We start from the raw sequence: 22,704 nt of genomic DNA, 5'->3' as shown, positions 1-22,704 counted from the left end.
GTGCCTTGTTGAGGACCACGCCCACTTGCCTAAAAGGATAGATTTATAAACAGGAAAGAGGAGGCCATATCTCAGGAACGGAGAGGCGCAGGAACAAAAGAAACACAATGCCGGATTCAGGAGAACAGTGGCATTTACACCAGGTAAACAAAAAGTTATATATTTATGAAAAGTAATGGGGACTCTTTAAAATGGGTATTGCTACCAAAGCCCCTTTGTATGGTTTATTTCGTCACTGTACATTTTGTCTTTAAAGAGCTAATGTGAAGCTCACACATGACTTTGTGAAACCCTCCTTGATTATAAGAGTCGCCTTACACCGGGATGGCGCCCTCTGCAGGTGGAATCCATTGTAGGCATAATGTAGGGTCATGTGCGGAGCAAGTAAACGGAGAAAGCTGCGTACGTGCTTCCATGTCTCTTTTACTGGCGCTCAAAGTTGGGTACCTATTCTCGTGACTTGTGGTTGGAATTTTCTGTGAATTCTTTCCTTAAAGGGGTTGTCCACTTCAGACAATTCATTACTTTTGGGCTGTTTATAGTTTGTCCTAATGCCGGGACCGCACCAATCATCTTTAACTTCACTAAAGCCTGACAGTAACTGTTGGAATCTCCTACAGCGCCCCTGCAGGACAAATGAGGCATTACACCATTCCTATTTCAGTCAGTATCCTGTGTATATTGCATGGACATGTGGGGTCTTCTAGACATAGACACTTTTTGGAGCCTTCACAGAATTTATATATTGGGATTTCTACATCAGACCTTCGTATAATATGTGATCGGACCTGTGTTATGCAATGCTGCGAAAATAATGTCCTCCATTACGTGAATCCCCTGTACAGGAAAGATGAAGTGTTCTGGAACGTTTAATGCATAGTTACGTTGCCATGGCGTCTCCAGGGAAACAAGTGATTAAATTAGATCCCATCTTCTGTTGTGTTTGTAGTATTTATGTGCGGATGAAAGGGGGGAGGCAAAGTTACAAATCCGGACCGTCCGGGCGACAGAGATTCTTCATGTATCATGTCTCCCAGATAATGAGCGATCTACTCTCCACCGTCTAGGAGTGTCCAGTGTGGAGGGAACAGTCCTAGTGTCATCCACATACAATAGCTATCTATCTATCTATCTATCTATCTATCTATCTATCTATCTATCCCTCTATCTATCCCTCTATCTATCTATCTATCTATCTATCCCTCTATCTATCTATCTATCTATCCCTCTCTCTATCATCTATCCATCCCTCTATCCATCCATCCATCCTTCTATCCATCCTTCTATCAAATCCATCCCTCTCGCTATCCATCAATCAATCTATCCATCTATTTATCCATCCCTCTATCCATCTATCAAATTCACCCATTCATCCCTCTATCCATCCATCCATCTATCCACCTATCTATGCATGTACGAGTATTGCTATCCATCGATCCCTCTAGTCATCCAGCCCTCTTTCTATCCATATCTCTATCTATCCCTCTATCTATCTATCCCTCTATCTATCTATCCCTCTATCTATCTATCCCTCTATCTATCTATCTATCTATCTATCTATCCCTCTATCTATCTATCTATCTATCTATCTATCTATCTATCTATCTATCTATCCCTCTATCTATCTATCTATCTATCCCTCTATCTATCTATCCCTCTATCTATCTATCTATCTATCTATCTATCTATCCCTCTATCTATCTATCTATCTATCTATCTATCCCTCTATCTATCTATCCCTCTATCTATCTATCTATCTATCTATCTATCTATCTATCTATCTATCTATCCCTCTATCTATCCATATATCCCTCTATCTATCTATCTATCTATCTATCTATCTATCTATCTATCTATCTATCTATCTATCTATCTATCCCTCTATCTATCTATCCCTCTATCTATCTATACCTCTATCTATCTATCTATCTATCTATCTATCTATCTATCTATCTATCTATCTATCTATCTATCTATCTATCTATCTATCTATCCCTCTATCTATCTATCTATCTATCTATCTATCTATCTATCTATCTATCTATCTATCTATCTATCTATCTATCTATCCCTCTATCTATCTATCTATCTATCTATCCCTCTATCTATCTATCTATCTATCCATCTATCTATCCCTCTATCTATCTATCTATCTATCTATCTATCTATCTATCTATCTATCCCTCTATCTATCTATCTATCTATCTATCTATCTATCCCTCTATCTATCTATCTATCTATCCCTCTATCTATCTATCTATCTATCTATCCCTCTATCTATCTATCTATCTATCTATCTATCTATCTATCCCTCTATCTATCTATCTATCTATCTATCCCTCTATCTTTCAGACCATACATAATTGAATGTCATCTGAAGGTGATATCGTCCGTCCTTCTTCACTTGACAATGCACAATTACATTTTGTTTAGCCCATTAAATATTAAATTGGATAGTGCTCTGGTCGATGCCGCTGAGTGCCAGCCCTGACATTACGCTTAATCCAATCCCCGGCAGGTAAATGTTATCTGCGGATATTCGCCAGGTATCGCCCGCACAGGGCAGAGCGCAGTAATGGCTTCCGTCTCCTCTCTCTGACAATGTGAAATTAACAGGGCGTGGACAATCAACTTTTTCTCGTAAAACTGTGAAGTCCTCGCGAATGGCGAGGACGAGAGATGAATGTTCTCATTACCATGCTGCTCGATAACCGGAGCCGCGGTAATTTACAGAAATGCTGAGGCAGCAGAGCGCGTACTGCAGGACATAATGCAGCTGTGCGGAGGCGCGGGCGCTGGAGACGCGGCCAACTTCATAACTGCAGCTACCTGCAATGAGGGGGGGGTGTCCCACCGGGAGCTCAGTGCGGTATAATAAAGATTGTGTTCTGTGCATATGTATTCAGACTTTTACTATAGTGTTTTTAGAGCTCAGATGCACCTAAAATACGGAAAGTAGCAATTTTACATCACTCTCCCATCCGTTTTGTGTATACAGCTCCTATGCTGATTTATGTGGCTAGCAAATCTAGTGTGCATTTTGAGCCTTCAGACATGTCTCAAGGCCCCATGCTCATTAGACTAAAATCGGCCAAACCTGCCTTCATATATGGGGGACCCCAGACATTCCCTAACATCATCTGTTGAAAAAATCTGTCCAAATTCATTGATATTGGTGGAACCGGTCAACAATTTGATGATTATGAGGGACTCCTGACTCTCCTCCAACAGATGATGTTGAGAGAGAGAAGAGTCGAGTGGATCCTTTAAGCCTCTTCTAGGATCTGGCAGCGTCTTTCTCCTCTCTCCCCATAGAAAACACCTGAACTCTCACAGCTACAGTATGTGTATGGGGGGTCGGGAGAGGTAGCCCCTCTACTGTATGGGCAGCTTTACTCATTTCCATCTGCCTTTTCTACTGTCGGTTGGTTATCAGAAAGAGGAGGCAGAAGGAATGGTGTAACACATGAATGTAGAATCAGACTACACGGAATGTTTGTAGTCTGTTACCATGGAGACACAGTAGCTGTAAACACAGAAGATTCTCCTTCAAAACTGGTTGCAAAGCTGCTTCATTTCTCTCTAGAGGCAATAGAGCATTAAAACAACTGATGTAAAAATATACACACTCTTTAGGTTTGGCATTTTAAATATATAGACAAAATAGTAGTTGTGTATATAATTATGGTACATAACTGAAGGAGAAGTTCTGGGTCAGAGATGTAAGTTGAGGCTTCTGGACCTGATCCAGACACCTTAACATCGATGATGGCACCGTGGTCTAAATGGAACTCTGTTTGCAGAGGTGCTCCATTTTTTAATGCATCCAGTTTAAAAAATATACACACCCCGTATATTTATGCAATGAACACATCCTTCATTTATGTACCTCATTATGCACAAAACTGCCTCTGGGATCAGCCTCGTTATGTCTCACCTTGGAAGGTGGATTCTCGAAGCCATTGGTCCAGATGAGTTTCTGTAAAGCAGCACGGACAGGTGTGGCGGTGCAGCAGGGAGGTCCAGTAACAACAATGGAGGCTGTAGTGGTGGATGGCAACAGGAGGATCCATGGGAAAGGATAACTGAAGTTAAGGCGGCAGAGTTTTAGTGCACACAGGGATGAGGAGTTGGTATAGTAGAGCTACATAGGAGGCTCTGTGGCAGGACTGGACCAGAGGATAAATGCAGAGCCAGGAGCACTATGGAAGAGTAGACTCACAAATATAACAGCTGTGTCAGTCACAGAGTTCAGTGCAGAACTGGCAGTGGGATGGCAGAGCTGAGTTTGCCACGGAGCTTAATACAGCGTCTGCTGCAGTGTTACAGCAGAGTAATCTCAGCGATATAGCAGTGTCATGTTAAGCGGACTTTACACGCTGCGACATCGCTAATGCGAAGTCGTTGGGGTCACGGAATTTGTGATGCACATCCGGCCGCATTAGCGATGCCGTTGCATGTGACACCTATGAGCGATTTTGCATCGTCGCAAAAATGTGCAAAATCGCTCATCGGTGACATGAGGGTCCATTCTCAAATATCGCTGCTGCAGCAGTAACGAAGTTGTTCATCGTTCCTGCGGCAGCACACATCGCTCCGTGTGACACCGCATGAACGAGGAACATCTCCTTACCTGCCTCCCGGCCACAATGAGGAAGGAAGGCGGTGGGCGGGATGTTACGTCTCATCTCCGCCCCTCCGCTTCTATTGGGCGACGGTTCAGTGATGCTGCTGTGACGTCACTGTGACGCTGAACGAACCGTTCCCTTAGAAAGGAGGCGGTTCGCCGGTGACAGCAACGTCTCTAGGCAGGTATAAGTATGTGTGACAGGTCTGGGCGATGTTGTGCGCCACGGGCAGCGATTTGCCCGTGTCGAAAAACCGATGGGGGCGGGAACGCACACTAGCGATATCGGGACCGATATCGCAGCGTGTAAAGCGGCCTTAAGTCACAAAGTTCAACGCAGAACTGGCAGTGGGAATACAGAGCTGAGTTTGCCACAGAGCTTAATGCACAGTGTGCTGCAGTGTTACTGTGGCGCCCTGGACAAGCCAGGACGTCACAGGTACTACAACAACACACCCCACACCCCGGCTAGGCACACCGAAGTCAAACAAAAATCCTTGTTGCCTCCCTCCAGGGGCTGATGTCCACACCAGGGGGTGGGCCAGGCGGTTGGCCCCGCCCACCGAGGAGTTCACAGTCCTGGAGGAGGGAAAAGGAGTCAGATTAGTTTTGAGTTTTGGAGTTGAAGGAGTGAAGTAGTAGTAGAGGAGACTGACCGTGTCCGGGTGCGTGGCCCGGGCACATACAGCAAGGTTGACAGACGGTGGTGACCGTCTGCAGGAGAGGCTGATTGAAGTGAACCGTAAGGACCGGGGACGGACGGTGGCCCGCCGGTACCGGATCGGGGAGCGAAGAGAAGCCAGCACCATTCGGCAGGGCTTACGGACCTCGACCAGGCTAGGAGTCGCCGTAAAACCGATCAAATCCGTTAGCGAAGGGAACCTCCGGGGTTTCCCAGCAGTCAAGACCCGATGGAAGGCAACAGCTCAAACCGTGAAGGGAAACACAGTCACCGCCAAGGCTACAGTTCCCAGGGCCAGAGCCTGCGGGCAAAAGGGGCTCCCTCAGCATCCATCCAAGATGGGGAGCGGATTACTGGTGGGAAGCCATTGGAACCGTGAACACAACACAGGTGCAGGGAAAGGCAGTCACCGCCAACCTACCGGGAGAACTACCGCAGCTGTCTGTGGGACCCGTCCAACCAGCTGTTTGTTGTACCGGAGACTTTGCATTCATCATTGGCTGAGTGAGTACCACCGTGCCGTGCGGCGCCGTGCTGCCCCTGCGACCCTGCACCTCACCAGGCCCCGTAACCCACCTGCTATCCCTAACCCTCACCCGGGCCCCGGGACGACCAACCCCCCTACCCACGGAGGGGAGAAACAACATCCAAGCTGCTCCCTGTCATCGCTCCCGGGATCCCCGTCCAGAGCAGCGGTGGTGTCACAACCTCACCACAACCGTGGGTGGTGTCATGGACAATATCTCTAAACCAAACCACCCCCCTTTCACTCACGGGCGAGGAGCGCCGCTCGAGTCCCCGGGATCCGGCCCACCGCTCGAGCCACCGACTAAGCGAGCAGCAGCAGCAGCTGCTCGCGAATGGCGAGGACGAGAGATGAATGTTCTCATTACCATGCTGCTCGATAACCGGAGCCGCGGTAATTTACAGAAATGCTGAGGCAGCAGAGCGCGTACTGCAGGACATAATGCAGCTGTGCGGAGGCGCGGGCGCTGGAGACGTGGCCAACTTCATAACTGCAGCTACCTGCAATGAGGGGGGGGGTCCCACCGGGAGCTCAGTGCGGTATAATAAAGAACGCGTTCTGTGCATATGTATTCACAGGCTTTTACTATTGTGTTTTTAGAGCTCAGATGCAACTAAAACACAGAAAGTAGCAATTTTACATCACTCTCCCATCCGTTTTGTGTATACAGCTCCTATGCTGATTTATGTGGCTAGCAAATCTAGTGTGCATTTTGAGCCTTCAGACATGTCTCAAGGCCCCATGCTCATTAGACTAAAATCGGCCAAACCTGCCTTCATATATGGGGGACCCCAGACATTCCCTAACATCATCTGTTGAAAAAATCTGTCCAAATTCATTGATATTGGTGGAACCGGTCAACAATTTGATGATTATGAGGGACTCCTGACTCTCCTCCAACAGATGATGTTGAGAGAGAGAAGAGTCGAGTGGATCCTTTAAGCCTCTTCTAGGATCTGGCAGCGTCTTTCTCCTCTCTCCCCATAGAAAACACCTGAACTCTCACAGCTATGTGTATGGGGGGTCAGGAGAGCTAGCCCCTCTACTGTATGGGCAGCTTTACTCATTTCCATCTGCCTTTTCTACTGTCGGTTGGTTATCAGAAAGAGGAGGCAGAAGGAATGGTGTAACACATGAATGTAGAATCAGACTACACGGAATGTTTGTAGTCTGTTACCATGGAGACACAGTAGCTGTAAACACAGAAGATTCTCCATCGAAACTGGTTGCAAAGCGGCTTCATTTCTCTCTAGAGGCAATAGAGTATTAAAACAACTGATGTAAAAATATATACACCCTCTAGGTTTGGCATTTTAAATATATAGACAAAATAGTAGTTGTGTATATAATTATGGTACATAACTGAAGGAGCAGAACTCTGTTTGCAGAGGTGCTCCATTTTTTAATGCATCCAGTTTAAAAAATATACACACCCCGTATATTTATGCAATGAACACATCCTTCATTTATGTACCTCATTATGCACAAAACTGCCTCTGGGATCAGCCTCGTTATGTCTCACCTTGGAAGGTGGATTCTCGAAGCCATTGGTCCAGATGAGTTTCTGTAAAGCAGCACGGACAGGTGTGGCGGTGCAGCAGGGAGGTCCAGTAACAACAATGGAGGCTGTAGTGGTGGATGGCAACAGGAGGATCCATGGGAAAGGATAACTGAAGTTAAGGCGGCAGAGTTTTAGTGCACACAGGGATGAGGAGTTGGTATAGTAGAGCTGCATAGGAGGCTCTGTGGCAGGACTGGACCAGAGGATAAATGCAGAGCCAGGAGCACTATGGAAGAGTAGACTCACAAATATAACAGCTGTGTCAGTCACAGAGTTCAGTGCAGAACTGGCAGTGGGATGGCAGAGCTGAGTTTGCCACGGAGCTTAATACAGCGTCAGCTGCAGTGTTACAGCAGAGTAATCTCAGCGATATAGCAGTGTCATGTTAAGCGGACTTTACACGCTGCGACATCGCTAATGCGAAGTCGTTGGGGTCACGGAATTTGTGATGCACATCCGGCCGCATTAGCGATGCCGTTGCATGTGACACCTATGAGCGATTTTGCATCGTCGCAAAAATGTGCAAAATCGCTCATCGGTGACATGAGGGTCCATTCTCAAATATCCCTGCTGCAGCAGTAACGAAGTTGTTCATCGTTCCTGCGGCAGCACACATCGCTCCGTGTGACACCGCATGAACGAGGAACATCTCCTTACCTGCCTCCCGGCCACAATGAGGAAGGAAGGCGTGGGCGGGATGTTACGTCTCATCTCCGCCCCTCCGCTTCTATTGGGCGACGGTTCAGTGATGCTGCTGTGATGTCACTGTGACGCTGAAGGAACTGTTCCCTTAGAAAGGAGGCGGTTCGCCGGTGACAGCAACGTCTCTAGGCAGGTATAAGTATGTGTGACAGGTCTGGGCGATGTTGTGCGCCACGGGCAGCGATTTGCCCGTGTCGAAAAACCGATGGGGGCGGGAACGCACACTAGCGATATCGGGACCGATATCGCAGCGTGTAAAGCGGCCTTAAGTCACAGAGTTCAACGCAGAACTGGCAGTGGGAATACAGAGCTGAGTTTGCCACAGAGCTTAATGCACAGTGTGCTGCAGTGTTACTGTGGCGCCCTGGACAAGCCAGGACGTCACAGGTACTACAACAACACACCCCACACCCCGGCTAGGCACACCGAAGTCAAACAAAAATCCTTGTTGTCTCCCTCCAGGGGCTGATGTCCACACCAGGGGGTGGGCCAGGCGGTTGGCCCCGCCCACCGAGGAGTTCACAGTCCTGGAGGCGGGAAAAGGAGTCAGATTAGTTTTGAGTTTTGGAGTTGGAGGAGTGAAATGGTAGTAGAGGAGACTGACCGTGTCCGGGTGCGTGGCCCGGGCACATACAGCAAGGTTGACAGACGGTGGTGACCGTCTGCAGGAGAGGCTGATTGAAGTGAACCGTAAGGACCGGGGACGGACGGTGGCCCCCCGGTACCGGATCGGGGAGCGAAGAGAAGCCAGCACCATTCGGCAGGGCTTACGGACCTCGACCAGGCTAGGAGTCGCCGTAAAACCGATCAAATCCGTTAGCGAAGGGAACCTCCGGGGTTTCCCAGCAGTCAAGACCCGATGGAAGGCAACAGCTCAAACCGTGAAGGGAAACACAGTCACCGCCAAGGCTACAGTTCCCAGGGCCAGAGCCTGCGGGCAAAAGGGGCTCCCTCAGCATCCATCCAAGCTGGGGAGCGGATTACCGGTGGGAAGCCATTGGAACCGTGAACACAACACAGGTGCAGGGAAAGGCAGTCACCGCCAACCTACCAGGAGAACTACCGCAGCTGTCTGTGGGACCCGTCCAACCAGCCGTTTGTTGTACCGGAGACTTTGCATTCATCATTGGCTGAGTGAGTACCACCGTGCCGTGCGGCGCCGCACTGCCCCCGCGACCCTGCACCTCACCAGGCCCCGTAACCCGCCTGCTATCCCTAACCCTCACCCGGGCCCCGGGACGACCAACCCCCCTACCCACGGAGGGGAGAAACAACATCCAAGCTGCTCCCTGTCATCGCTCCCGGGATCCCCGTCCAGAGCAGCGGTGGTGTCACAACCTCACCACAACCGTGGGTGGCGTCATGGACAATATCCCTAAACCAAACCACCCCCCTTTCACTCACGGGCGAGGAGCGCCGCTCGAGTCCCCGGGATCCGGCCCACCGCTCGAGCCACCGACTGAGCGAGCAGCAGCAGCAGCCGGACCCGAGCAGTGGGTGTGCGCAGCATCCCCTCCCCACCCGCGACATTACAATCAAGTAATCTCAGTGATATAGTAGTGCTGTGTAAGCGATCGCACCCGCCCCCGTCGTTTGTGCGTCACGGGCAATTTGTTACCCGTGGCGCACAAAGTCGGTAACCTCCCGAACGACCTCGCTGTGGGCGGCGAACATCCACTTCCTGAAGGGGGAGGGACGTTCAGCGTCACAGCGTCCGCCCAATCGAAGCGGAGGGGCGGAGATGAGCGGGACGTAACATCCCGCCCACCTCCTTCCTTCCGCATTGCCGGCGGGATGCAGGTAAGCTGTGTTTGTTGTTCCCGGGGTGTCACACGGAGTGATGTGTGCTGCCTCAGGAACGATGAACAACCTGCGTCCAAGAATGTGACTGATATTTTGAAAATGAACGACGTGTCAACGATAAGGTGAATATTTTTGCTCGTTCACAGTCGCTCGTAGCTGTCACACACTACGATATGTCAAACGATGGCGGATGTGTGTCACTAACGACGTGCCCCCGCGACATATCGTTAAATATATCGTACCGTGTATCGCCGCCTTAAGTCACAGAGTTCAGGGCAGAACTGGCAGTGTGATGGCAGAGCTGAGTTTGCAACAGAGCTTAATGCAGAGTATACAGCAATATTACAGAGGAACAAACTCGATATAGTACTGGAGAGTTTGTCACAGAGTTCAATGCAGTGATTCAGCAGTGTAAACTTATCCATATAGCAAAGCTGAGTTTGTCATAGAGCAGTATAAAAGACTGGATTCAGCAATATAGCAGAGCTAAGTTTGTTATAACACCAAGATAAAACTGGCCAGCAGAGAATCCAATGGTTAAGTAGAGCTGGGTTTGTCAAGTGTATGTGGAAATTAAGAATCAGCCTCAGCCAGCCTATAAAACCTGGAGCATGATGTCCGCAGTGCGCTCCGGGTTGTATTGGCAACCTGATCCACAGAGCACCCTGCACTAGATCCTGAAGAGGTGAGCAGTACTTAGTATTCCTTCAGCCACCACTAGGGGGAGCTTACCACGAAAAGGATTTTTTTCTTTAAATTGATTTACCTGCAGTCCTATATAAAACAAAAACAAAACAAATAATCCAAACCAATATCACAATAATCAGTACAAAAACTACAACCTGAGCTCTGCTACATCTTTACATCACAATGCATTATTCACCAAGCACTTCTGAGAATAGAAGCCTGGAACGCCGCAGGTTTTGTGCGCAGGACTGCCACACATCATCAATATCTGCCATTTAAGCCGTCATTTACAGACGACCCATTGTTGAAAACGCACTTCAAAGGAGCCAAACAATATTACATCCCGCGCGCCGCTTATCTCCGGGGCAGCTGCCACAAAATCAATTTTAATTAAGAACTTTCTTGTCTCCTTTTTTTCCTGTATTTTATTTTTTTTCCCCATCCTCGCAGCGATTTCTAGAAATTTACATAGCACACAGAGGCCTCGTCTGTCGCATATTTCCCACAGGTAAAACCGTCACAATCGTTGGCAGCCGAAGAAAAGTCCGACGTGTAATTAGTTTGAAGTTGGGCTGCGTACCTGGCCGTGACAGAACCGGAGATATCCAGGCCGCGGGAACCTGGAGGGGAGATATCACCGATGTATTGTCACCACTTATCACAAATAATTAACAAATCCTCGTTCCCCCGAGACGACAATTATATAGTAAAGGCCTGCAATGAATTTCGATCATTGCTGCTGCGTCGTAATAACGGGAATTCTGCAGTACGGGGGATAGATCCAACCTCCTATCACCCGTCACCCGCCATCGATCCTTCTGAAGTTAATTATTGGATTTTCCAGAACAGAATGTCAAGTGAGAAAGCAATTTTTACACTTAATTAATGGGTATGTAGACTTTTGCAACTAGTCTGTCTTATTTCTCCAAAGTTTAACCACAAATGCCCTACCGTTTTATGTTGACAGCTTCTATAAAAGTTGTGTCTCCATGGTGACAGACTACAAACAAAGCCTTGTAGTCGGAACCTGCAGATGTTACTTCTTTGTCTTGTTGGTTAACAAGAAGAGGGGAGACAGTTGTGAGAGAATACAATCAATTTTGTTCTTATAGAAACCAACTTGTCTTATAAATTAATGATGTCAAAGGGCTCAACTAACACTGTTTCACAGTGTTCAACTAACAAAAGTTTCACATTTATATACATACCCCTGTGGCTCTTATTGGTGCATAGTCCTGAGGAGTTATTCTTTGTTTGGGATACTATATAAACTGGTCACATGATGTAATAAAGCAGAAACTTTTGGTATACCACAAGGCGTGTGTGCGGCAATAATTTCCCGGGCTCTCATAAAACAAATCTTACTAATTTTGAGTTCCAGTGGTGTTTAGCTCACAAAGTAACACGTGACTACACTGGGTCACCATTGATCTGCATAGGAGCTGTGTACACAAAATTGGGAGATAATTTTCTTTTATCGCAAATTGTTTGCAAGTTTGTTTCAGTCTGTATTTAGATGCTTCCGAGTAATGAATGGTTGCAAAAGTACACGCACCCATTAATGAACAATAGATACCCACTTTTACAATGAAAACCCTTTCCAAAAAATAGATATGATCTGTCTCATATTTTGGGTTTTTGAATTCACTCTTTTTCTATTTTGGGGGGATTTTTTTCCCTTACAAAAAGTCAATAGTAACAGACAATGCATCGGTGACAGCAACACAACCCATTGGCTCTGTTAGATAATTAATGTCCAATCCTACTGATTCCTGCAGGATCTGTCACGATTGATAGATAACCCTGTGGTGTCCGGCTGTAGAAGGTCTCTTTGTTTGGCTGAACAAACTGCTCTTTGATATTCCATCCTTTCCTCTGTGGTGTGAATGGAGTTTTGGGTGTCTTCTCTGTTAGGGTTTACTCTTTCCCCTTTAGTGCCCTGCAGAGATCTTTTCCTTTCAGCTGTTGATCATTATCCCTCATCCTCTGTGTCTTTATATGCCTGCTTTCCCCTTGATATGCTGCTGGTGAAAGAGCTAGTTTCTATACGGTCCGGATAGCAAGCAGTTGGCCTATAATCATCTGGAGAAATGTTGTTGTATGTTGCTGCTTTCTCCCTAAGTCATCTTGGAGATAAGTTGTTTTTGTCTGCTTTCCCCTGTTTGTTTTCCATGTGTGTCCTTTAGGACTTAGTGGGGTTGACTAGCGCTCATCCGACCCATTCATTACCTGGGGCCCAGTTCAGGGTCAGCCAGGGCCAGGTATCATGCTCGGCGCATAGCTGCAGAACCTATCTAGGGACGTCGGGGAAGCCCGAGGCCAGCAGAAGGTTTTATCAGGGGTCACCATCTCCCCCTCCCCTAGAAACAGTGTTTCCCTTTCTCTCCTCTCCCTTTTCGCAGTTTGCTCAGTATTTTCCCATATCTAGCGTGACATGATCGCCCTCTAATGTCTATGGAAGTAATCAGAGTCTGAAGAAATGGCCACTCTACTGGCTCGGACAGAACTTCAAGGCTGCAGACCATCAGTGGCTACTACATGGCTCATGGTCATGTAAGAGGAAGCGAGGCCACCGGCGGAGGAGCAGCGGGGGGTATGGTTATTGATCTGTTCATTTTTGCTTTTATACCCTAATGGGCTCATTTTTAATATAATAGCCTGGAGTGGACATCCCCTTTGAGTTGTTGACTTTCCCGATCAGATCCAGTTTGCTACCTCCTCATCCGTAACGATGCGCAAAGCCTTGGTGATGAATGTGGATGAGCAGGGCATAATAGCCAACAGTCGTTATTTGGAAGGTGGGCCGAAGCCTCAGGAAGAACCTTTGTGACCTACCCAGAAGAAAGGGTGCCATGATCAATATCAGAATCCGGTAAGGAAGGAGGCACATGTAAGCTCAAAGGAGATTAAAGACGTAAACCTCATGAAGACAACCCCCGACCATGTGCCCTATTAGAGCAAATGGGACATTAGGGGGCCTTGTTGCTAATTGGTTTGGTGGCCAATTTGCCTTTAATGAGACAATCCCTTTAATACAATACTATAGAGGGTGTTGAGGGCCGGGAACAGATAAATAGGTTACTAGACCATCCTTGTAAGGACCACTCACAGTCCTTTATATACCCTCTGCTACCAGAAGAGGGTGCCAGTTATTCTCTTTGCCATTTGGATGCTGGGCCTGGAGGTGGAAGGAGCTGCTGAAACCCTCTGTTGAAGTTGCGGTGTGTCTGCATTCTTGGTTCTGACTGCAGCAGTCTGTTGTTGTGTTCCACCCTGTCTGTCTTCCTTCCTTGGTGTGTTGTTTCAGTGCAGTGATGGGGCTAGCGTCCCTTACCTGCCTACTCCCTAGCCAGGGACTATTATAGGTTCTTTTCAGGGCTTCAGGTTCCTGCTCAGTGACAGGTGAGTAACTTGTATAGGGACTGGCTAGGACTGCAGTATACAGCAGCAGGTAAGTGGAGGGGGGCCTAAGACCCTTCGTTGTTTAACACTAGAAGTCCCAGAGAGGGGCCATTTAACATTTCTACCATTGGAACCCTATGGAGCTCGAAATTTCTGGGACTTCTAGTGTTAAGTGTACCCCTTGGTTGTTGTGATATACCCCTTGTTGTGTGTTTTGGCTCACACCGGACCTTCCCCAAGTCCATGTCGTGACATCCGGGTGCCACTAGGATCACCGCAGATGGTTGATTTCGTCGATGACCAGTGGTTTTACCTACTTATACTCTCCACAAATATTTTGGGCAGTTGGGCAAATCAACACCGTGAACAGTAAAAGCCGTGTCTTCTTATGTGTCAGGGGATCCCTAGGACACCCCAAGGCACCCACGCTCAGGTGTCACTTCCCCCTCTGCACCGCCTATAGCACCACGGCGAGTTGTAGGTCATGTGGATGATGTGATCGCTCACCGCCTGGTCTGTAGTTTCCATTTGAACTAATAATATCATTTTTCGCCCCAGCTCTCTCCTTGTATGAACGCGTTCAGCCGGGGTAACTGGAGTGTGAATGGGAAATGCTCGACGCTTGGGATGAGTCGGAGGCCATTGGTGAACTCCAGCTATCAGTAACGATGCAGAAAACATTAATTATATCTGCTTCCACAGCTTTCATAATTGCAAACACACGAAAAAGACGCCGCCGGGGCAAGAGGAATTCTCTATTGTGTTCCCGAGGCTGCAGGGTAATAAATTACAATATGTTACAATGTGAATGGTCAGACAGATTGTGCTGGAAAATATCAAAATGTCACAGCCCAATGTACATAATTAGAATTAATTACTAATTACATCATGCGTTTTTATATTCTTCATTGATATCGATATCTACAATGAGGCTAAATGCATAATGACCATTGAGCTCAGTGGGGGGGGTGTACTGTGCTCCCTCTAGTGGTGGCTGCAGGCAGTCAGAATTTTATCACTTTACTTATGCACAAGATAGATGATAAATCAGTGGAGGTCTGGCTATTGGGAGATCCACCAACCCCAAAAATTGGTGCCCCCAAATCCTCTGTGTGAATGGACCAGTAGTGAGCACGTGCAACCACCATTCCTATAGACTGTGCATTGGGCAGGGTTTGCACATGCTCACTACTACATCATTCTCAAAGTGGTTTTGGGGCCCCAGTTCTCATCATTGGTAGTGGTTGGACCACTATAGCCTGAATACATGGTAGTTGAATCTTTCCTAAATTGAAATTTGGGTCATATGTCCTGGTGGGTTGGAGAACAATCAATTTACTCATTTTTTCTGCCTTGCAGATGGGAAGATTTATGCACTTGGAGGAATGGGTGCGGACACCTCCCCTCAGGCCTTGGTAAGACTCTATGAGCCAGCTAAAGATAACTGGGTGCCACTTCCCTCCATGCCCACGCCACGATACGGAGCCTCCACTTTTCTGCGTGGAAACAGAATCTATGTCTTAGGTAAGGTAGTGTTATACTCAATTATTATTATTATTATATATCTATCTAAATATTAAAAAAAATTGGGTCAGCGCTCCTCTGAAGTCAGAAAAAATGGACTTAATCAGCCAAAGTCTGATTAAGTCCCTTAAGACTTTTTCCTCATTTGACTTGGGAGGCGTGCTGACCCCAATTTCTTTGAGTTTTTATGTGCAATAGATTTTAGTGATAACCTTGGGGGCTTTACATCTATATTTGCATGAAAAAATGCTACTTTTATTTTATTTATATCTATCTTTCAATCCATTCGTCTGTTTGTACATCTATCCAGTCATCTTTCATGTCTTCCTTCCTTCTTTTCTTCTTTCTGTGCTTCCCCAGCAGCAGTCAAACTGCTCGGATCCGAGGTTGCTGTGGCTCGAGGGTCTCCGGACCCGGGGGCTTGCGGCCATTTCAAATGTAAGGGGATATTTACAGGGGATGAATGTTCGTGACGCCACCTGCGGGTTGCGGTAAAGGGGAATGCCGCTGCTGCCAATGGGAGTACCGGGGTAGATGGTGTGGGGCAGCCAGATGTCAGTCCCTCCGCAAGTAGGGAAGGCACCGGATAGTGGAGATTTGGTGAACGGGTGGCTTGCTTGGCCTTGGGAAGCAGGGTGCAGGGGTCAGGTTACTCACTGCGGTAGTCGTTGGGTTGGATCAGGTGGATTAAGCAGACACACAGATGGTAAACCAAAGTCTCTAGGCACCGCAGTCTCTACGGGGGGAGCCCGTCCAGGTCCCGCTCCCACCATTGTCACTTGGTAAGTCCGGAGCCCTTCCTCCGTGCACCAATTGTTTGACAGTTGTGGCCCCTTGGCTTGAAGCTTTCGGGGCCCCGCTACTCATGTGTGTGGCAGCTGTTCTCTTGGTGGCTGGCACTTGGGATTTCAGTGGGTTGTGTGTTTTGGAGAACCCTATCCCTCGCGTTATGCTGACTCCTCCAATCTCTGAGCTCTTGGGGAAAGTTCATAAAGAGACCATCCTCAACAGGTTAATTATCAGGTTGCTTGAAGCTACTCCCCGACCTAGGGTCCTGTACCCCGCCGTGCTCGGTACCGGTAAGGTGGCTGGGCTTTCTGGTGCCAACAGTCCTCCTAGACTGCATCCGTTACACTCCTGTCCAGTGTTACTAATATCGGTCCCCGACACCTGTGCTCCCGGACCACCGTTTGCGACCCAACTTGTCACCTCCCTGGGAGCTCCAACTCTCCTGCTCCTCACTCTCTGAGGGCTATCACTGAACTCCCTCTCACTTTCAGAGCTGACTCCAAACTGACTCCGCCCTCCCACCAGTCTGCCTGACCCCTAGTTGGGCGTCCATCCTCCAATTTGACCAACCCACTGGTGTGTCTGTCCAGCCCTGGTGTGAGGTGTGGTTGGGATTTGTAGTGCAGATGTCAGTGACACTGTTGATGGGAACCTGGAACCATTGGGAGGTAGGCCCTGCACCCTAGGGTGCAGGATGCAGTTCCCTGTAGCACCCTGATGTATTCAGGGGCGCTACACTTCATCCTTTCTGACTGTCCTTTCTTCACTTCTTGCTTCCTTCCTTCCTTCCTTCCTTCCTTCCTTCCTTCCTTCCTTCCTTCCTCTCCCTTCCTGCCTTCCTTCCTTCGTCCCATCCATCTGTTCTTTCTTCCCTTCTTCCTTCATCCCTCCCTCCCTTCCTTCCTTCGTCTCTTTCATCTGTCCTTTCTTCCCTTCTTCCTACCTACCTCCCTTCCTTCCTGCCTTCCTTCGTCCCTTCCGTCTGTCCTTTCTTCCCTTCTTCCTTCCTCCCTCTCTTCCTTCCTTCCTTCCTTCGTCCCATCCATCTGTCCTTTCTTCCCTTCTTCCTTCATCCCTCCCTCCCTTCCTTCCTGCCTTCTTTCGTCTCTTTCATCTGTCCTTTCTTCCCTTCTTCCTACCTCCCTCCCTTCCTTCCTGCTTTCCTTCGTCCCTTCCGTTTGTCCTTTCTTCCCTTCTTCCTTCCTCCCTCCCTCTCTTCCTTCCTGCATTCCTTCCTTCGTGCCTTCCGTCTGTGTTTTCTGCCTTTTTTCCCATCTTTCTTCCTTCTTTCCTCTCTCCCTTCCTGCCTTCCTTCCTCGTCCCATCCATCTGTCCTTTCTTCCCTTCTTCCTTCATCCATTCCTACCTCCCTCCCTTCCTTCCTTCCTTCGTCCCTTCCGTCTGTCTTTTCTTCCCTTATTCCTTCCTCCCTTCCTTCCTGCATTCCTTCCTTCCTTCCTTCCATCTGTGTTTTCTGCCTTTCTTTCCTTCTTCCTTCCTTCCTTCCTTCCTCCACTACTTCCTCCCTCCCTTCTTCCTTCCTTCCCCCATCCTGGTGATGGTGTAGGTGGCACTAATCACCCGGTGGAGGGTTGTATGATGGTGCAGACAGCTGGGATCTGCAGCACTGGATAAGTAGCTGCACTTTGTCGGAGTTTCAGTTACGGGGCCATATCACGCTCTTCTGCTCATTTCTTCTAATTCCTTCTCCTCTAAGCTGAAGGCCAATCTCACCCCGCGTCCCACAGAGAATTCGGGGCCAAGAAGCAAAGCTCCATCCAATTACAGTCTAAAGGTTCACGTCAGAATTAAACAGTCTCCTGGGTGGAGGTGTTAAACCGCTAACAGCAGCGGCCTGTACAGAGTCTTCAGGGAAAATCTTGAGAAATAGCTGAGATTTCGCGCTTTCCTCCATGTTTGCAAAAATAAATGAGTAGCTGTGCTCTACCTGCAGATTTAAAGGGCCACACTGAGTTTTATTTTTTACAAATTGAAACTGCATGATGATCGGCACGTGTTTTTAGATCTAGGACAGATGATGGCGCAGCTTTAGAGAAGGCGGAGGTAGGAGTCAAACCTGGACAACTCTAATTTAGGGGCCCCAAATATCCCTTAGCTGGTTAACACAGGCGGCATGGGTCACATGATACAATTTACTCTTAAAAAAAGAGAAAGATTCATCTTTTTAAGTAATGGGGTAAACATTTTCTGAGCTCATGGCAGTCCTGGGTGGGTCACTTTGTGGAGGCCGTGTGCCCACTAGTTCAGCTTTGACAAGACAACTACATAGTATTCTAATCTTATGGGAATATTTCTTGATAACATAGGATTTCAAGGGGACCTGTCATTTGGTGGAAATATGTACATTTTATTTACCTGGTGTAAATGCAGCTGTTTGTCACACTCCACAAAGGAGCCAAATGGAGCATGACGAGACAGAAGGGAAGGGAAGTACTGCCACTAGGGATAAACAAGAAGGGCAACCCCCTGACACTTACCCTGTGCTCCTTGACGTCCCTAAACGGGTTCTTTCACCTCGTACAGCAATCGTGTTTCTACTCTGACTTACACTAAGCTTGGTCCTGACTAGTGTGCAGGGCAACAGGAACACTAGTCCTGCTCTACGATAAAAACACAAATGGAAATTAGACTGACAGAGGTAAAAGAAGCTCCCAGGCACCTATGTTCAGAAATGAACCCAAAGCGACTTTTCTTTCCACGGCTCACACCACCAAACAGATACCAAGGTATAGCATGCTATCACTGGCAATAACCCACGCAAAGAGGTGAGTACTTATACCAGAGGGGAGTGGAAAAAAAACAAAATAGCTGAGATAGGCCAGGATGGAAAGCCTTAGGAGACAAAAAAAACAGCTTCCTACTCCTGGTTTACCCTAAACTCGACTCTGACTAGTGCGCAGGGCAACAGGAACACTAGTCCTGTTCTACGATAAAGACACAAATGGGAATTAGACAGAGAAAGGTAAAAGAAACTTACAGGCAGCTATTTTCTGAAGCGAGTCCAAAGCGACTTTTCTTTCCATGGCTCACACCACCACATAGATACCAAGGTATAAAAGGCTATCACTGGCAATTACCCAGGCTAAGAGGTGAGCAATTAGACCAGAGAGGAATGGAAAAAACAGAACAGCTGAGAGAGGCCAGGAAGGAAAACCTTAGGAGACAAAAAACAGCTTCCTACCCCTGACTTACCCTAAACTCGGCCCTGACTAGTGCGCAGGGCAACATAAACACTTGTCCTGTTCTACGATAAAGACACAAATGGGAATTATAGAAAGGTAAAAGAAACTTCCAGGAAGCTTTCTTCAGTAGCGAGTCCAAAGCAATTTTCTTTCCACAGCTCACACCACCACACAGATACCACGCTATAGCAGGCTATCACTGGCAATTACCAAGGCTAAGAGTTGAGTACCCATACCAGAGGGGAGTGGCAAAAACAGAACAGCTGAGATATGCTAGGATGGAAAGTCTTAGGAGACAAAAGAACAGCTTTCTACCCCTGACTTACCCTAAACTCGGCCCTGACTAGTGCGCAGGGCAGCAGGAACACTAGTCCTGTTCTACGATAAAGACACAAATGGGAATTAGAGAGAGAAAGGTAAAAGAAACTTCTAGGCAGCTATCTTCAGAAGCGAGTCCAAAGCGACTTTTCTTTCCACAGCTCACAGCACCACACAGATACCAAGGCATAGCATGCTATCACTGGCAATTACCCAGGCTAAGAGGTGAGCATTTATACCAGAGGGGAGTGGAAAAAAAACAGAGAAGCTGAGATAGGCCAGGATGGAAAGCCTTAGGAGACAAAAGAACAGCTTTAACCTTTGCAGCACAAGCACGGTTAACAGGAAAGTAAAGCAGCTCCAACCAGCACAAGCGTGCATGTAGCCACGCGCTGCGACCTTCTGACCCCTAGAATAGGAGAGGCCACTTTTTGTCATGGCAGTCCCATGACACAATTCTCCTGAATTCGGCATTATTTTTCTTTTGTTCCTGCGCTTTTCCATTCCTGAGATATGGCACCTTCTTCTCTGTATATAGATATAGTCTTTGTATCAAAGTAGGCGTGGTCTTTAGAATTCTGTTGAAGACCACTCCCAGTGTGCTAAGAAGACAAGTTTTATATATAAAGAAGAGACGGCCATATCTCAGGAACATGAGAGGCGCAGAAACGAAAGAAAAACAGCGCCGGATTCAGGAGAACAGCGGCATTTACGTCAGGTGAAAAAAACTACATGTGTAAGGAAAATGACAGGACCCCTTTAAGGGGGTTTCTTTGAAGGCCTACATTATCAGGGAATTCTGAATAAAAAGAGGGTAAGAGGACTGAATCTTATTAGTCACAGTGGAGAGCGGCTACTAAGACCTCTTAAATCCACATGTTACATGGCCTGTTTATTAATTTCATTGACAATGGAATTATCTGATTGCTGTCGAAAGCAGTTTTCATCTTTAAAAAATGGAAAAACTAATTTTATTCACAGTCCGATAAATAGTAAAAAATTGTGACTATTTCAAATATTTTTTTATTTTTAATCCACATACACTAATCAATCATGTAGAAAAAAAGTATAAATTACCCCCCCTCCACCTACTATTATTACACATACACTTATATTCACATAATCAGTCCATGTAAATGTACACCCTGGCCTCATCGCAATGAATGATTGCAGGGCACATTTATAGGCGCGCTCGTTCTGAGCGTTAGTGGCATAATGCGGTATATATATAGAGTAATGTATTCATGAATGTCGCCCTATGGGACTCAGTTGGTCGATAATGGAGGAATTATGTAAGGATCTCATTTGACTTTAAAGGTGATTTTAATAGTTGATGTGACCTTGTAAATAAGGTAGACCCCTCCATCATCACTCTGATGAATCCCCGAGGCCCCAGGGGGCGTTCAGAATAGCATTGCTGAGAATATCTATAGACTAATCTATTTTTTTTTTGTATTTTAAAATATGTAAAACATGATAAGAACGGGAATATTTCCATATCATCTGGAAAAATGAATGAAACCGTGACAGTTCATGAAAAATCTGTAACATCTAGGAACAGCTGAAAAAAAATGCTCATTTCCAATTTTTTTTTACTGTAAGGAGGCTCTTAAAGAGGTCCAGGTCACCATGATATGTGATTTTTATTTTTTTTTACCTGATAATGTATGTTTTCAAAGAAACTCCCTTAAAGGGGTCTTGTCATTTTCCATATACATGTATTTTTTTTCACCTGGTATAAATGCCGCTGTTCTCCTGAATCCGGCGTTGTTTTTCTTTTGTTCCTGCGCCTCTCCGTTCTTGAGATATGGCCCCTTTTTCCTTGTATACTGGGCGTAATTCTCAAAAAAATGCAAACAAACAAGTTGAAGACCACGCCCACTTTGATATACCTCCAAGAAAGAGAGGGCCGTATCTCAGGATTGGAGAGGCGTAGAAACAAAGGAAAAACAACGTTGGATTCAGGAGAATAGCGGGATTTACGTAAATAAAAAAAATTACATATTTATGGAAAGTAAAAAGTCTCCTTTAAGGGGAACACAGCACAATTATTTGGCACAGGTGAATTTGAAGAATGATCCAATGGGTAAAATGATTGACCTAACTCTTCAAGAATAGGCCTATTTCTGTTTCAGTAAAGTCAGATTGGTTTTATGTCCATGTAAATCTGCTTTGAGGGCATGGGGGTATGGCGGTCTATCCTAGGGACAGAGGATTAGAAGGGTAAATAGTCACCTTTACTCAACGTTCATCTATGATGCAAAGTGAAGAGTGACTGCAAACAAGTGGAGGACTTGCCAAGTCTTTATATTACCCAAGTAGCCCATTGTCTTTAATTAGAACCGTGCAATGCATCTTATTCCCTCTGGAGGCGCTGCAGGGAAATTAATTCTAGGTTCTCTGACACGTTTCGGGTAATTGTTGGGGTCCCATCATCAGAACCCTTTAAACAAAAAGAGCTTGTCCAATGTGGCCAAGGTGAAATGATCCAGAACACAGTCTTTTCCACCCATATTTAGGTTTTATAGGAAAGTGGTGACGATATTAAAGTCAATGACTCATATTCATCTTTTATTTTATTTGGTAGGGGGTAGGCAAGGTAAACTTCCGGTAACAGCCTTTGAAGCCTTGGACCTAGAGGTAAAGAGCTGGACTCGTTATCCCGGCATCCCAAGCAGGCGTGCCTTTGCCAGCTGCACCATGACAGAGACCTCTTTCTTCAGTCTTGGTGGTTTACAGCAACCCGGACCCCACAACTTCTACTCCCGGCCACACTTTGTAAACACTGTGGAGATGTTTGACTCTGAGCAAGGTGAGTGAGACAATCAGCACCAATGTTATAGAAGACTTCACATATTCTTCTACATAGGAACAGTATTG

The 22,704-nt window shown here is 46.8% G+C and overlaps 1 protein-coding gene across 1 annotated transcript in view; it reads left to right on the top strand.

Annotated features, from left to right (window-relative positions):
• KLHDC8B (kelch domain containing 8B) overlaps positions 1-22,704 on the top strand; it is a 133,828-nt gene that overhangs the window by 52,396 nt on the left and 58,728 nt on the right. Inside the window, exons 3-4 of the mRNA XM_075321463.1 lie at positions 15,350-15,514; positions 22,412-22,636. Of these exons, the coding sequence (XP_075177578.1) occupies positions 15,350-15,514; positions 22,412-22,636 (390 nt within the window). The remainder of the gene's footprint in view (positions 1-15,349; positions 15,515-22,411; positions 22,637-22,704) is intronic.

This window comes from Anomaloglossus baeobatrachus, chromosome 8 (genome assembly GCF_048569485.1).
Source record: "Anomaloglossus baeobatrachus isolate aAnoBae1 chromosome 8, aAnoBae1.hap1, whole genome shotgun sequence".
NCBI classification, from domain to species: domain Eukaryota; kingdom Metazoa; phylum Chordata; class Amphibia; order Anura; family Aromobatidae; genus Anomaloglossus; species Anomaloglossus baeobatrachus.
Note: the sequence above shows the minus strand (reverse complement) of the source record. Positions and strands in the feature narration are given on the sequence as shown.